General features: G+C 34.6%; 1 protein-coding gene across 1 annotated transcript; it reads right to left on the reverse strand.

Annotated features, from left to right (window-relative positions):
* Nucleotides 1–5,768: 5,768 nt before the first annotated feature.
* On the reverse strand, nucleotides 5,769–10,571 carry LOC140833073 (transcription factor bHLH128-like). Its single transcript, XM_073197486.1, has 6 exons — nucleotides 10,088–10,571; nucleotides 7,469–7,791; nucleotides 7,262–7,402; nucleotides 6,735–6,800; nucleotides 6,342–6,410; nucleotides 5,769–5,992 (listed from the first exon to the last, which is right to left on the reverse strand). Exons 1-6 carry the CDS (start codon nucleotides 10,554–10,556, stop codon nucleotides 5,933–5,935), a joined length of 1,128 nt encoding a protein of 375 aa, XP_073053587.1. The 5' UTR covers nucleotides 10,557–10,571; the 3' UTR covers nucleotides 5,769–5,932.
* Nucleotides 10,572–17,568: the final 6,997 nt, after the last annotated feature.

Here is a 17,568-nt window from a genome sequence, read left to right on the forward strand (position 1 = left end):
CAAATTAAATTAAACACCTTCACTCCACCTATTATCATTCAAAACATATTAATCCATCCATATCCAAAAATATCAACACATCCCCCTGCTTACTTACAAAATCAGTAGCCACATTTTCAAATGAATCATAATTCAATGACCAAAATATGGAGACAAAGTGGCTTCAATACTTACAAAAAAGCCTATTAACCATGACATATTTAAGGGGACTATGATTGTGTGCTATCATCATCATAATCTCGAGCACTTGAAGAAGATGAGGCTTGGGGGTCAATAAGTGCATGCTCCATCAAGTAACGAACTTGCTGCCTCAAGCTAGTCAATTCCCTTGTAAGTTCCTCTACTTTAGAAGTCGCAGCGGCAGCTTCAGCTTTAGCGGCAGCCACATCCATAGAGTTAGCACGTGTGTGTGTTGCACGCCACTGTCCCCAAATCATTTGCTCGTTATAATTGCTTCTGCATTAATATTCTTTTTTAAATACAGAATGTTTCGTAATTATCCAACAAAAAATTTTGGAAAAAAAACTCTTAATTAGAGCGGTGGTTCAAAACAAAATAGCTAGCTAGGTGTAGGATCCAATACATTTAAGGTTGAAATTAACTCTTATCTTTAATGGAGCTAGTTCCCGAACCACCACATGTTGGCACTTCCTTACATTTACTTATGTATTATTTGTAGATGTTCTCTGCTATTATATAACCGGGCATTGAATATTTTGATTTGGCTAACCAATTTCTATATAGAAATTATGTGTGGTACACTTTATTTTGACCCGAAATAGTTCGATGTAGCTAGGACGAGATCCGATCGAGTTTTAGGCGTTGCTCGAATACCCTAGTACTTTTTTTTAGAAAAAGAAACATAAATTACAGATGAAATGGCGCTCACAGTTTAAGCTTTAGTTAAGCAACAACCAGCAATCATCAAATTTTCAGTCGAAAAACTTTAAATCTCGACCGAAACTAAGCTGGAAAAACAAAGAACTGAAATGGCTTCAAATACTACCTTGAAAAACAGCAAAACTACTAAGTTACAAGCACAAGCTCACCTAATTCGAACCAAGAAGCACAAGCAGAGGAAGATCCCGCATGGCTCGCTAACAGGGCTCGATATGCTCCTTTATTCCCGTTCCAGCCTCTACAAACGTTGTCCAGAACTCAGCTACCTTCTACGGTGGTTGCTGCTCCGATTCCGGTAACTGCACGATACGTTTTTGGTGAGGAAAGAAGGGCGACGTGTTTGCTGCTCCGATTCCGGTAACTGCACGATACGTTTTTGGTGAGGAAAGAAGGGCGACGGGTTTGGGGAAGAAAAGGGGTTACGACTGTTTTGGGGAAGAAGGGCCACGGGTTTGTAGGTTTTATGTCTTTAATTAATGCCATATATTAATTTCTAACTTTAATTAACGACAACTTAAAAATTGTTGTTGTTAATTAATGACTAAAAAATTATTTGTCGGTAAATTGACAATTTTTAAAAATCCGTCGTTAGTTGTGACAGAAAAATTAATTATGTCGTTATATTATATTTATGACAGATTTTTTATTTCCGTCGTTAATTAATGACAACATATTTAATTTCCGTCGTTAAACACAATTTTTCTTGTGGAGCTTCATCGATTAATCCTAGGCGTTGCGGCCCTTGTCCACAACATATCACGCTTAAAAACACCTCTAGTCATCATCATTCGTCCAATAATGGTTTATTTCCTGCACGACACAAAAACAACAGATACTCTAAGGTCTAGGAAATTCAAACTATGTAACCCGACTGCATGCAATCTAGGATTTTATTTAAAATATGTGTTTAATTACTTTTATGCATTTTGTTGCATGAATATGGCATGGATAGATGTTTATTTTAAAGTTCCATGCATTAGAGCTTTAAATTGCATTTCGTGCACGAACAAATAACGGAGACTAGGGAAGATCAGGAAAAATATTTTTATTAAATATTTAATTTTAATTATTGAATATGAAGTGTTTTTAAGCCCATTTTTCGAAAATGAGCTTTGATTGGTATTTTACTTGCAGGGCATATTTTTTTGTCGGTACGCAAAATTTAGCGAGTCGGGGGACTTTTGAGTGCTCGGGCAATATTTTCAAAAATATACCTAAACGAAATATTTTTCGGGAGTTTTATTGGGCTTGATGGGTTTATTTTAGTGCTTAATGGGCTCAAAACTCTTTTTAAATTTTTAATAAAGGCCAATTAGTGTAGTACATTTTGACCTAAACTCCATCTAATCAAACCCTAACCTACTTAACACCCCTTGGCCGCCCCTCCCTCATTAGAAACCTCCATTTTCTCAAAAATACAGCAGCCTCTCCTTTTAATAAAAGCTTTTTCCCCGCCTCTCCGATGCAAGTCCTGCGCACGTATCTCCGAGTTTTTAAGCACATAAATGCTAAGGCACGCCTTGTATAATCTTTTTTCTCATCATTCACGCTATATATGCTGATGTATTTGAATTTGTATGAGGGAACCTTTGATCTAGCATATACCAACGTTTTTGGCATGGTTTGACGTGAAAGAATTTCACACCTTTGATTAAACTCATGTTTTTCTTGAATGGTTGTGTAAGGGGCTGCTGGTCTACATTGCTATGGTGCTGAACACTTCAAGGGACAAGGGACCTAAGGGCTGGATTCATGGCTTGGTCTAGTTGAAGGGTTAGCTAAGCGAGTTGTGCTCGGTTAGGGCTTGGTTTGGATTGATCGGGTGTTTTAGTGTGTCCAGTCGTGCATGGCTCGATTCCAGCCAGGGATCCTACCCTCTTGGGTCCGTGACAGGGCTAGGAGAGGGCTGTTAGTTGCGAGTTGTGGCCCATCAGCGGTTCCAATGGCATGGTGCTGAGTTGGTCTCGAGTGGTTTGAAGATAGGGTAGTTTGGGGTTGTTGTGCACGTCCGCGAGTTTGGGGCTAAGGGCATGGTTAGGTCGATCCAGGAAGGAGTCCTAAAGGTCCTAGGGTGGTCTAGTTCAGGGCTGGTCCAGCCTAGAGCCGAGCTAGGGTCAAAACGTCGGACCATGGTGCATTAGGGTTCGGTCGTCCATTGTGCAGAAAATTCAGCAAGGACCATGGGGTTTTGGATGGTTCTTATTGGTTTGAAATCTTCCCAGGATCGAACCTAAGACCACATGGATATATAGGTACTTAGCACAATCCTGGTACCAATTGAGCTACTAGCTCAATTGGTACCAGGATTGTGCTAAGTACCTATATATCCATGTGGTCTTAGGTTCGATCCTGGGAAGGCACAGACTCCAGTTCATGGGCTGGAGGAGTTCTATGAGTAACCCGTACGACGCCTATGGAAAGCCCGTGAGGGAAAAGGCCCCATAGAGGGAGCCCAAGATCGGGATAGCCTTGGGTCGATCGGGCAGTGGGCCGTATGGGCGGTCCACTGGGCCTGTAATGGGTCGTTACAATAAAAGGCTCCTCCTACGTCAACCCTTCTATCTCAAAGATATGATTTCACTAAAAGACTTTAATTGATTACAAGGATGTGTACTAACCCACTTCAGTTAGACTTATATAATGCTAAACTGAAACTCTTAACTTATATTCTTTGCTTATTAGTTTGATAACTGAATAGCTATAGTAAGTAGCCTGAATGCTACAAATACAACAATGAAGTGAGGGCTAATTTATGCGATTTGAAAACTGAATAATCTTGAGAGTAAATAGCAGATAACTGATAAGTACTTGAATTTCACTTGATTTATATGAGAATCTATTTGAATTATGTTACTCTCGGACAGAATTATGTTATCTTAAATGTCTACTACTTAAAATGCTATTAGATTTTTTTTTTGAAAGCTGATTCTCGAAAATGAACATTTACAAGCATGCATGCAATAACTGCTGAAACTCACACATTTTAAAATAAGATGAATTCCATATTGAAAAATTATTGTAGTTAAAAATACTACCAAAACTCATGTCGGACCATCAACATATGAAAAGACAAAGTATGAAAATAACCGAAACAATCCTAACTCAAAACATGATGTACGAAAAATACAGTCCTCGATCCGCGTGCTCGCAACCAACCTGCCTACTCAGTCTTCAGCACCTCCAGTCTCCTAATCAAAATACTCACATGCATCATTCACGCCCAGTGAGTCTAAAGAATCAATACACCTGTAACGTTATAGCAAGTACATATACATAGCAGACAACAGTAAAAAGTACCACACTAAAAATACATTTCATGATCGTAAAATTCGCATGCATAATCATAACCCGTCGAAGCATAAATATTTTCATAATATATCACATCATATCAGCATATACATGTTCTTTTTCTTAATTTAAATTATGTTCATTAATTGTGACTTTCATATCATCGTGTGAGTCGATGGATCCATCTATGTATAACCGTGGTACCCGATGGCGGATACATCAGTGACGGCATTACTTGTCCATTGAGCCTTGGCCTTGCATGTCATCGTGTCATCTTATTTTTCACAAGCAACTTTCATCCTTCAAAACATGTACTCATATTCATCACTTAATAATCATGCATATACATAAATTTTTCTTAAAATCAAGCATGCAACGTATTTTTCATAGTTACATAAAATTAATATTCATGATAACATAAACATTTAAAACAAGACAAATCGTGTTTAGGTCACTGTCAGGGCTAAAAACTCGACCCATATGCCCTTGGAAACCCCTAACCCGAAGCAAACCAAACTCTTTAAAACACCTCAAAACATATTTATAATCATTTCTTAGACCTAAACTCGAGCCCGAATCAGAACTTACACGATTCGTTTTAAAACTTGGACCAGTGTTCTGGTTTTAACCCGAATCAACCCGAAACTTAACCAAAATTTTCTGAACTTAAACCATGACTTAATAAGAGTTGAAAACTCCGAACATCCATAAAAATTTTTGTGCTCATCATTATATTCGTTCTGTTTTCAATACTTTATCCAAACTTATTCAATCTATCTTTCAGTTTATTTTCTCACTACAATCATTAGATAACTGATTGATATAGACACACGAGATTTCTGAATCAATTCCTTAGAGAAATGATTTATATCCGAAAAAGATTACAACAACCAAAGTTTTTATTCAACCATCTTTCTAAACACATCATCATTTTTAACCAATCCTAACAAACTCCTAGTATTCTTTTCTTCAATTTGATATGTTCAGAAACAGGTTTATGAAAGTCACAATTGATTCTCACAGTACAACAACACTCTTGTATAAAAAATAAGTGAAAATGCAAAGTGCACAATATTGATTCTTAATCGATCTGGTGAGAAACTGAATGTGTACAAGAATAGCTTAAAGACGAGTCTATTGAGAGATGTTTTGCGATTTGAATGCTTGATGAAAATTAGCAAAACAATAGAAGTTTTTTCGAGAGCTTTTCAATGTTGGTGCATTCCTTACTTATAGGTGTTTGTCCCAAACTACAATAAATGTACTGGGTAGTCAATATTTATGCGGATACTCATGTGTCTTTATTGATTTGTCAGATATAGTATCAGCCTTTTCAAATTCTTTGGATACTTGTTGAAGGAGTAATCCACAGAATAGAGAGTGTTTGACAGACTACACTTCACATCGATCCGTTCTGTTCTGTCAACTTGGTTCAAGTTATGCTAATGAATATATTCTGTCAGATCAAAATAGTTAACAACTAGATCTGCCGGCTTCGTTTAATAGTCTGCATTAACATGAGCTTGAGTTATATCAGTTTGGTTTGTGATCACCAAAATTCAGATATAAATTTGTCTCAACACATAAATAATTTTTTTAAAAAAAAATTTGCCACTTTTTATACATATAAAAGCAATACAGAGTTGCATACATATAAAAAAATTAATAATACAAAGCTGAAGTCTATAAGTTAATTTAGTGCTACTTCTAATGGACACTGATTACTTGGACATCCAATTTCCTGCTATAAATCTTTAGTACTCTTGCATCCACATGTGCAATTATCTAGCTCTTGATGAAGCTTCTGAAAAATAAACATAAATATGCACATTTATTACAAAAAAGTTTGTGAAAATTAAAAATTAAAATGATTAAATCATTATTACTTTAAACTACTTTAAACTTCTTTCATCACAAATTATATGTTTAACTTTAAATTTTTAAAAAAGTTCAAGAACTTTGTAAATTAATACTTCTCCAGTCGAGTTTGAACTCAAGTAGAGTGCATTCGAGCTCCACTCGGCTTGATTGCACCCCAAGCTAAACATTTAAGTAAGCTATTTTCCTTTATTTGCAAAAGTTTTATCTAATAATTATTAATGTTAACTACTGTGATAACTGCAAAATAAACAATGGAATATGTATAAACTGACCTGAACTTGATTTTGTAGGCTCTTTATATGCATCACAGCCAAATCTAGCATATCAGAATAGCTGGTTTGCTGCAAAATTCACAATTTTCAACATCCAAATTAATTAATTAAAACTGTATTATTATGAATTATTTTACAAGCTATAATTACCATCCAAAATCTATGAGCCGATAGACCTTTTCAGTAGCGGAAACAATGGAACAAAAAACATAAATATGGCCTAGCAGATTACCAATAGCTATAATAATATAAGAATTTAAACTGTAAATCCACCAGTAAATTGGAATTATATCATATTTTGATCTAAAAATTAGGTATACGAACAAACAACTTAATTAATCACATATATCATAATGACATAATCATAATATAAATAAATATGATCTGTAATACCTTATCCATGTTTGGAACAAGAACTTGTAACTTCTTTAATTTTCCACTGATTCTCGTCCTCCTTTCCTATACATACATATATATACACACACACACACACATATATTAAAGTACAATTTCAAGAAAAAAAAGTATAATGTGCAGAGGGAGGAGTAAAGTCGGACTAGGGATGCAATCGGGCCTGATCGAGTTCATATATATAACATACTGAAGCTTGACTCGGACAAAAAATAGTGTTTGAGCTCGAGCACGAGGCAATTGGGAATCTTGAGCTCGAATTTGTCAGAAATTCTAAATATTATTGTCATAAAATATCTTAAATTTCAAGAAATTGAAGGTTATGATTAACGATAAAAAAGGATAAAATGAAATTTTAACAACTTTTAAAAATCAAAACTTGTTAAAAATAAAAGTCCGGAACTCGGTTCTCAGGTTTTAAACAGCATTACTCGAACTCGAACTCGAGAGGGTGCCGAGTTCTAGTAGCATGGACAAATAGGTCAAAAGTAGGAAAGTCGAAACAATACCCTCTCCGCGATGCTGCGAGGATGAGTAGCGCAGCCACGCTTCGCACGGATCTTGCATGGAACCGAATCCTGTGGGATATTGTGCATTAGCTTCTCCATTTGTGTCATCTCCATTCCTCCTTGCCCCATGCTAAACTGAAACTGAATTTACATGCAAGACATTACACATCAGAATAAGGTCGCCCGTCGTATATCAGAACTACGTACCTGATTTTCCGTGCTATCTAAGCCGTCGAGAAGGTCACCCTCACCGACGATCTTAGACCGTTTGTTCGGTGCCACGGAGAACATGACCGAGTTAGTTTCGTCCCAAGTCGAGGACGTCCCCATCCCGAACCCATACGAATGAGTAGTCTTTCTTTGGCCGTTTTGAGTTCTCATTTCATCACCAACAGCGCTCTCGTTTTCTTCAGAGATATAAGAAAGAGTGCTGTCTTGTCTGGTGAAGCTTAGTTGAGAGTTCAATCTTGATAGATTCTCTGAATTATTATAGTTTCCCATCCCTCTTGTAACAGAAAATGAATATCCTCCTATATATATATATATATATATATATATATATATATATATATATATATATAAATTCAATATAAGTGAGACACAGTTGGATCATTTTTTTAGTATGGCATTGGGCTGGACATGTTTAATGTCATACTAGTGTAACGACGCACACGTTGCGTGCTTGTATAATATTTTTTATAATTAATTTGATTTATATTTAAATGATGATCAAAATATAATTATAACAAATAGTAAGGGACTATACTCTAATTTTGATATATAAATTAAAAAATAAATTGAAAAATAAAAGAATTAAAAAATAACCACGGTAAGAATCGAACCTATAACCTAAAACCCAAAAACAATAACTTTAGTCATTTAACTACATGTAACTTACATTAAAATTTTAACATTGTTTTATTATATATAATTATTAAAACAGACCATGACACCAAAGTCAGTTACTCTAAATGTCTCAAATTTAATAAAATAAAATAGTATAGATTAGTACTTTCGCAGTAATGTGATTAAATTTAACAAAAAATTAAAAATACTCGACTAAAGTCCAATTTTAACATGGAAGATATATTATATATGGACGATCAATATGACAATCTTCCAACCTACATATTTCTTTAATATCAAACCGAATTACTTTCTCCACGTATTCAATCTACGATAAAACAATGGGCAGATTCTGGTTTCCAGAAGATAAATTCAGTTTTTGTTTGCTAATGATAATATATTAATGTTATCTACAGTACCAAGTTCACGTGAGACAACGTAATAGATTAATTTTATGAGATATATTTTTATTTGGGTTTCTGGTGAAAAAAACATTACTTTTTTTTACATCAAAAAATATAACTTTTTACTGTAAATATGGATATAATTGACTCATCTCAAAAATAAAAATTAAATTTATCACAAAAGACCTACTCAATAATAAGTAGTTTTATCAAGGTTTTTTTAAAAATTAAATTACCTCATCAAACTTTGAAAAATGAAGATCAATGCCCGTAAAAAAATCCAGTACATATACTAAAAGCAAGAAATAAATCTAAAACAAAATTGTATGGATACAAATTATAAGAAACACGAAAAATATTCGATCCAATTAAATAAAATATTATATTTGTTATATATTTGAGTATTTATTATCATATTTAAGCATAATTATAAGCCACTTGCAAGTCACGTGACAAGTAGCTACTTGTTTAATTTGCAGTAAATTTTAGAGTTGTGAGTGGGCGGGGTGGATGCATGCACCTTCCCAAATATTTGAATATATATATATATATTATTCGTATTCATTGAATCTTACTTAAAAAAAAATTCACTTTATTGGGCCCAACTCTTATTTAAACCAATCAACTTGCTCAGTGGGGACTTGTATATTCACCACAAAAATCCAAAATATATATATATATATATATATATATATATATATATATATATATATATATATATCTCTTCAAAAGCAAAAATACAAAGATATTGCAAAACTTCAAAAGATGGAACGAGGGTCATTTTTGTAATTTAATATAATACAAAGATATAGAAATTCCAAAATATTTATATAATAAATTCATTAAAGAGTTCATAGCGATGGTTCAAAGAGAACTCATATTTCTATTAAAATAAATAACAAAAAAAAAAACAATTTAAAAAATATGGATATATCCATTTATTTTTTCAATTTTCAACTAATTCTAATTAAATACCATTTAAATGAAAGACGCTATTTATTATTGAATCATATTCATATTAACTTATCAATAACATTTGATAGAATTATAATGAAAATTTTACAATCATCATAGTTTTATTGATATCAAATGGAGATGAATAATGCATCTATAGTTCTAATTGGCATATCTAGAAATGTTCAATGTTTGGTGCAATAAATATATTTTCACAAATTTTTAATTTAATTTATTTTAATAAAAATATAATATCAATAATAAGGTTGTAATATTTATTATTTTCAAAAAAATAAAAAATTAAATATTGTTGGCCAATAAAGTTTTTAATAATAATCCTTCAAAAAACCAAGTAATTTTAGAAAATATTAATCTACAATACACAAGGTTAAAACTGTCATTTCAAGTCACAGCGAATAAAGTGTTTTCGATTTTTTAATCACATAATCTATATTTATAATAAAAAATAATATTTCATTATAAAATAATAATAATAATTTTTTTGCTCATAAAATTTATAATATATGACCATACCGTGAAAGTTTTGTTGTCCCAATGAATTAGACATTGTAAATTTCAACCAAACGACCAAAGAAAATTCAAAAAAACGAAGTCAACATACCGGAATCCCCGACCGTCGCCGCTATCTGGTTGAGAAACCCCGCCGGAGAGCTACTGTGCCGCACCAAAGAAGGAGAAGCTCCTTCGGCGTTGCCACCTCCGACAACACCAAACCCGTACGCCCTCTGCAACCCAATCGTAGTATTAGCCTTACTGGGCGGAGGCGGTTCCTCTCTGCTGGGATTGCTCACACTGTCGGTCTGGCTGCGCCCTGCGGCGGAGAGGTGAGTGTGGCCGGAGAATTCTCTTGCTGCACCAACGACTGAATCAACGGAGGCAGCCAGGAGGGAGCTGGGTGCAGAATCGTAGCGCATGAGTCCGCTGCCGGAGGAGGCGAGGCCCATTGAACCTTGTGATGAAGATGAAGTGGAGGAGGGATACATGAGAGGGAAATGGAACTTAAAAAGTTTGTGGGGAGAGAGGGTATTGATAGACTTTGGAATAAGGTTTTTTATATTTATAGTCTCCATTTCTTATCCACATGCCCACTTGTGTCATGCCACCATGTGTGACAAATAAAAATATCATTATTTTTAAAACGAAGAAACGATTTCATCCAATAATAATAAAAACAATAATCATAATAATAATAATGGCATAGAGGACTCCAAAAAAATGAATAATAATAATAATAATAGTCATGACATAGAGGACTTCAAAATTATGAATTTAAAAAAAAAAATAATAATAATAATATATTTTTGCGTTACAGTACAGAAAAATAGATTTGAGATATAGAGACAACGGGATAAATATAGTGACAATAGAAAAATAAAATTCACCAAAAACTCAAATCCTTCTCCAAAATTATTTGGAAAAATTTATCATCCCAGTGTTACCATGAAAACATTATGTTTTAGAGATAAAACGTCCACTACTAGTTTTTCTTTAAAATATACTAGAAATTTTTTTTCTTACCAATCTATTCGACGGCATCCATACCTATATATAAATATATTTAAAAATACTTTGCACCATCTTGGAAACTTAATTTCGGAGTTTGACAATTGAGCGATAACAAGTGATCAACAAGACTGAAAGTGACTGAATGGAAGATTCCTAAACTGATAGTTACCCGAACTGAAGATTAATGCGTATATAATTCAAGGAAACTGAACTGGGCAGAGCTAACTGAACTGGGCTGCCAACTGAACAATCAATTGAGAATGATCGGTTAATCCTATCGGCTAAATAAGTCAACTAATCAGTTTTTCACGTCATCAGTTAAGGAACGTAGCTATCTGAAACGTCTGCTATTCGTTTTATTAAAATATACTAGATTTTTTTTTTATTTTTAAAAATCTTACTAGCTTCGGCCGAACACTTGCATAAAATAATTAAAGTATTTTTGACGTCATTTTAAAACAACTCAACCAACTGATATTTAAAAAATCCAAAAAAAATAGTTTAAAACATAAAATCATCAAAAGTTTTACCAACCTAAAAACTTTATTTTAAACGTATAGCCCATACTATAACTTTTCAAAAACCCCTCATAAACATAAATAAAAGTCATAAAATATCTTTAACATAACTTAAAATCATAAATCATATACTAGTGCGAAAACTAACTTCGGTCCTCGGGTTATGTGCACCTTCAGTCCAGTCAGATCAACTATCAAGACCTCCATTAACATTATTATCATAATCACCTGCATCAATCACACCTAGTGAGTCTAAAGACTCAACACACCATAATCTTGATAACAAGTATTACATATACAGATCACATGCAACAGTGAAAAATACTTATACATAAAATATCGTTTTCATGAAGATGCATAAAATTTAACCATAAACGTTTTCAAAAACCTTTTCATGATGCATAAACTTTAAACATAAACATTTTCATGTCATCTTCAACATATTCATATACATATTATCATCAACATATACGTATTCCTTTTTTCTTTCATTGAGTTCAGATCATTAATTGTTACTTTCGTATTCGTCTACGCGTTGGGCGATGGATCCATCTACATGTAACTATAGTACTGGACATCGGGGATATCAGCAACATTCTCACCGATCAACTGAGCATTGGCCTATCATATCCTCATATGAAAATACGATCGTCGGGGCTCTCTCAGGGCATTTTCCCATAGACGGGCTCCCTCTAGGACCTTTTTACCATAAATGGGCTCCCTCTGGGGCCTTCTTCCGTAAATGAGCTCTTTCTGGGGTCTTCTCCCCTCAGAACATCCTCATTCATATCATCATATCATCATATTCGTATCAATGGAAATACGATCGTTGGACTCCTACTGAGAGCATAACCCTCACGATATCTCCAACATATCATCGTATTAGTCACAATTACTTCACTTCCTTCAACGTTTTTTATTCTCATCACTTTATAAAAATTTAAACATGCAACGTTTTTCTTTTAAACCAAGCATGCAACATGTCTTTTAAAATTTTCGTTTAATCATAAAACCCACAAACATTTAAAATAATAAATCATAACATATTAGATCATAAAATCCATAATCGTTTAAAATAAACATTTTAACATATTAAAAATCCATAAACATTTTAAAATAAACATTTTAGCATCATAAACATTTAAAATAACATTTTAACATATTATATCATAAACATTTAAAATTACCATCATAAAAATTCATAAACATTTAAAATAATCATATTAGAATGTAAAACAATATTCAGGGCACTGCAATGAAGTTTCTTAATTTTTGGGTGTAAAATTATCGTTTTATCTCTAAACGCAAAATTTCTCATTTTTGACATTTTCTTAATTCTGTTGACTCTAACATGTCCCAAATAATTATTAAAGCTTACATGAATTTTCTCATATTTTTATTTATCTTAAATCAATGAATTTAAATTAATCTTCAAATATAACATATTAATGTGTTTTAATCCCGAAATTAAACCAAAGCTTAATATAAAATTCCCAAATTAAAAACATAGACTTTTAATAATTATTTGAGCTTAAATATAATTTTCCATAATTTTATAAAGCTTAAAACTAGGCATTTCAATTAATTCTTTAATTATCATTTCGTGCGGCAATAAAATCTCGGATAAATCCAAAACTCATTATTTTGATCCTAAATTTTAAACATAATATTTTTATTATTCATTCTACCTTTTTGAGCCATGAACCACCCCCTTGGACCCATGGTTCCAATTTTAGCATTTTAATTTTCGAATTTGACACCTTATCGAACCACCCGAGCCATCTCCCAATTTACTCGAACCATGATCGAGCCACCTCAAGCCAAACCTAAGCCCACCCATCTAGGAACCATCTTGACCAACCCTGGCCCATAGAACATGATCTTAACTCGCGCGAACCCTGCTGAAACTTGACCCACGTTTCTGCATGTGTGTGTGCGTGTGTCACCATGCCCTTCTAGGACTCCTAACCAGAATAGGACCCTTCCAGCTGGTTAACAATCGATCCAACCTGACCTAACCAACCCTGGACCACGCCCAGAGCAGCCCAAGCCCTGGACCCAAGCAACGATCCACTGAACCTTGACAGGAAACTCACGCATAACCCTTGCTTCTCACGGTTCTCTCCTTTCCTCTCGAGCCAGCAGCAACCCAAGCTGCACCAGCCCATGCCCAGACCCTTGTGTACCCTAAGGACCTAGCCTAGCCCAGCCCAAATCCCCTGGCCGAGCCCCTACATCTTGCGCAAGCCACGCACCCTGCACGTCCCTTTCATGCTCTCGGGTGGGAGTTCTAGCTTGCTAGGACTCCTCCCCAGCCCTCTTGACTCGATTCCTAGCATAGTTAGGACTCTTCACTTGACCCTCACGGACCCTAGCCAAGCCCGGTCCCAACCAAACCCAAGCCCAGCCATCATGCCCAAAAATCGAACCCTTAAGGTACACAAGCACATGTTCGGTTCCAGCTTTGTATTCCTGATCGTATGCAGTGTTTTTGGTTGAGTTTTATGAACCTGAAGCTTTGTATAAACACCCTAGATCATACTCTTAACATGGAAGCCCTCGTAACCACATAATAACATGAATTTGGAATCAAAAAACACAAGTTTATAACATGTATGCATATAGTTACGAAAATTGTGAGTTGTGTGACTTGTTTTTCCATGCAATTCATGATCATACAAATACTATGGTGTGATAGATGTTTGAAGGAAGAATATGGCGTGCCTTTGCGTAATTTACCCATGAATAAACGTTGACGATTTTCGAAGAACGGCGACGAACGACCTTGGCTTGATTAACCTTGCAATATTCGAACTTTCCTTTGCTTGTTTATGATGTGTGTGTCGTGGTGTTGTGTTGAGGGAAGAATTTTAATTGTATTGGGGAGGTGTGCGTGAGTTTGCATGTAAATTATGGGGTATTTTTGTACTTTAAATAGTAAAATAAAACACTAACTGTGGGGAACCGGACGCTAATTCATGTTTTAATCATTATCAATGTCAAATAGAACAATTAACAAAAGTGGGACTAAAATTTTTTCTTCTTAAATATAAATGCGGAAACGTAATAGTAATCTATTTGATATACATGTCACTATAAAAGTACAAGTCATGTACTACATGTCTCTATCTCAACTAAGTTCAACATCTATATATCAAGTGCTGAATCCTATTCTGCTTCTGGGCCCGGATCTCCACGCTAACTATAATCTCTCATCCTCTTCCTGATCCTGATCATGTCCAACCTGTTGTCAAGCACACATACAAACAAGACAACAGCCGGATAACTCCGGTGAGAATTACATTCCCAGTATAAATCATGTATACATGCATTTCATATAAATAAATATAAAAGCATGAAATAGATATTCATAACATGTATCAAAATCAGAAACATGAATCAATACAGACTCTGAATCACACTCCGTGATTCCTAAACTTTGATTCAACTCATCCTAATCTAGGGATCTCGATCTGAATAAGAACATACACCCACCTACACTCTCGATCGGGGTGGTGGTACATTCTTATTCACGGACTTTGGCTCTTTCCACATCGAACATCAGTAATAGAAGAAACTCCAATTCTATCCACTTCGAGATAATCAAACGTCCGGTGTCTTGACCTATCCGTCACAGACTTTGGCACTTTCACCAAATCACTATCCTGTGACAATGTGCAATGTGCCCGTGACGATTCCATCACTATCAGGCACCTCTGTCACGAGATCAATCGTCTACGACTAGGCGTAAACACATATGACTCAATACATAAATCAATAGATCAAAGATATCAATTCCATTCAATTGCAAATATCAAGGCAATAAGGTAAAGTATGTGATTTTGAGAAACTCAAGTCAAATCAACTCGAGTTGTGTAATCCCGCATCAACATCAATTTATACCTTTCTCTTCTCGGTCTGACGAAGTCGAAGTCTCGAATCCAGATCTGTCCATACCCAATCTGGCAATGACAATATCGAATAGACACAATATCAATATACACATTCAAATCAATACTGAATATACTGTGTCAACGTACAAATCAATTCAGAACTTGCTCTGATCAATACTCAAATCAAACATAATCTGATTCATATCGATGATATCATGATACAATCTCAATCAATATTGAATCTGATCAAAATCAATCTACTGATGTTTCGACGGCATAACAATACAGTCTTGATAACCCCGTCAGTCTTAACATCACATATATAATACCACAACTCATTATCGATATCAATACGAATCATAATCTTCAATAATCACAGGTCATAATATCAAATCTGCACAATCTCAATTATAGCACTTCGGAAAATCATAACAATTATATAAACAGTCCGTTCTTCGATCTGACTTCAATTATATACTGATCAGTATACCCAGAACACAATATATCAGTCAAATCATAATTCCTCCAATATCATAATTTCAAACGATATCAGAATCCAATAACACTTACGTCCTGTTGTAGCTGTCGTTGCTAGGAACACGGTACTGAAGTCGGATTGAAATTCTGATGGGCGGATCTTGCACAAACTTCAAATTCCTAAAATAAAAGGCGTAAGGATTTCTGGCAAAATTTCCTCGGCCTTTTCTCGTTTTTCTTCAACTGAATCTGAAGAAATATTTGTTTTATATATATATATATATATATATATATATATATATATATATATATATATTGCATGTATAGGACGGGTGGCTTATCCCTTCTGCAACTACGCGCGAGACCTTATGTCTCGGCGCGTAGCATCACGGTAACTCGCGCATATACGCGCCCCATCGCCGCGCATATGCGCGAGACCTACTGTCTCGGCATTCAACACTCGCGCATATGCGCGCCCCACTCGACGCATATGCGCCCACTTCTCTGGACTTCCCTTTGGCTTCTCGCATAGCTCGCGCATATGAGCGACCACTTCTCGCGCATATGCACGAGGTGTTCTGCCACTGTCGCGCATATGCGCGGCTCCTTGTCGCGCATATACGCGAGGTGTTCTGTCCTCGCACATTGCTTCGCGTCTTCGTACGTCTTTCCTGTCTATTTTTGGTCTGATCCATTCCGCCTATAATCACAACAATCGTCGCCAAATCATTTCAGATTACGGTAATCAAAATCACGGGCCTTACACTAACAAAGCTTAGGCCCATTAAGAAATTTAATTAGGCCCAAATAGCCCATTAGTGCTTAATTAAAATATTTTAAATTATTTTGCGTAGAAAAGTTTGTGAATTTATTATTCGGGTTGTCAACATGTTCGTATTTTTGTTGAAAAATTAACACCGATAAAATTTATGTCCCGGCATATAAAATCACCTCAAAACCCCTTATTTTCAAAAATATGAAAAATTATCAATCATATTTTTTAAATAATTAAAAACAATTGTTTTCATTTTTCATCAATCGGTCTCCGTTCTTCGATCGCAACTCGAATAACATTTAATGCAATCATGTATAAAAATATATTTTAAACATGTCTATATGCACAACATAATTAATTTATGCAATTAAAACAATTAATTGAAATACACAAGAAAATTAATAACTTGCATGCATGTGGTTCGCGTGGACCTTAAAAGTTTCGGGGCGTTACACTATCAACCGACAATTGTACAAAATCAGACTGTAAAGCATAGTGGGAACGCCACATTTCAGAAAAGCTACATTGTACGATTGTCAGAAGAATATTGACATCGCTATACAACAGTTATAAAGATTCAAAATGCATTCATTGTTACCGTTAAAAGCCAATCCTATAAATAGCCGAGAAGATCAGATGAAACAAAATAATCGAGTTACAAAGATTGCACAAGTTATCAAGCAATATAGTCAAGAACTCTGCGCATATTCCTTCAAGTTTAAAAACTCTCAAAAGCTCACGCTTAGTATACATATTCATAACTTTCAGTCTATACTTTGAGCTTAAAGCACAAACACTCATTGTTGTTGTAGAACCCGTAAATTAGACTACGTATTAGCCATGCATAATTCTAGTATTTAAATATGATTTTATTGCATGAGAATTTAAATGTTTTTCTTTAGATTTAATTATT

The sequence above is a fragment of the Primulina eburnea genome, chromosome 5 (assembly GCF_022965805.1).
Source record: "Primulina eburnea isolate SZY01 chromosome 5, ASM2296580v1, whole genome shotgun sequence".
In the NCBI taxonomy this organism is placed as follows: domain Eukaryota; kingdom Viridiplantae; phylum Streptophyta; class Magnoliopsida; order Lamiales; family Gesneriaceae; genus Primulina; species Primulina eburnea.

What these genes read in the sequence shown, in the direction of transcription:
- LOC140833073 (XM_073197486.1), bottom strand. Translation starts at nt 10,556, where the DNA reads ATGGAGACTATAAATATAAAAAACCTTATTCCAAAGTCTATCAATACC. An exon ending in TAGATAGCACGGAAAATCAG is followed by an intron (nt 7,403 to 7,468) that starts GTACGTAGTTCT and finishes ATGTAAATTCAG; the next exon opens with TTTCAGTTTAGCATGGGGCA. An exon ending in GCCTACAAAATCAAGTTCAG is followed by an intron (nt 5,993 to 6,341) that starts GTCAGTTTATAC and finishes TTTATTTTTCAG; the next exon opens with AAGCTTCATCAAGAGCTAGA.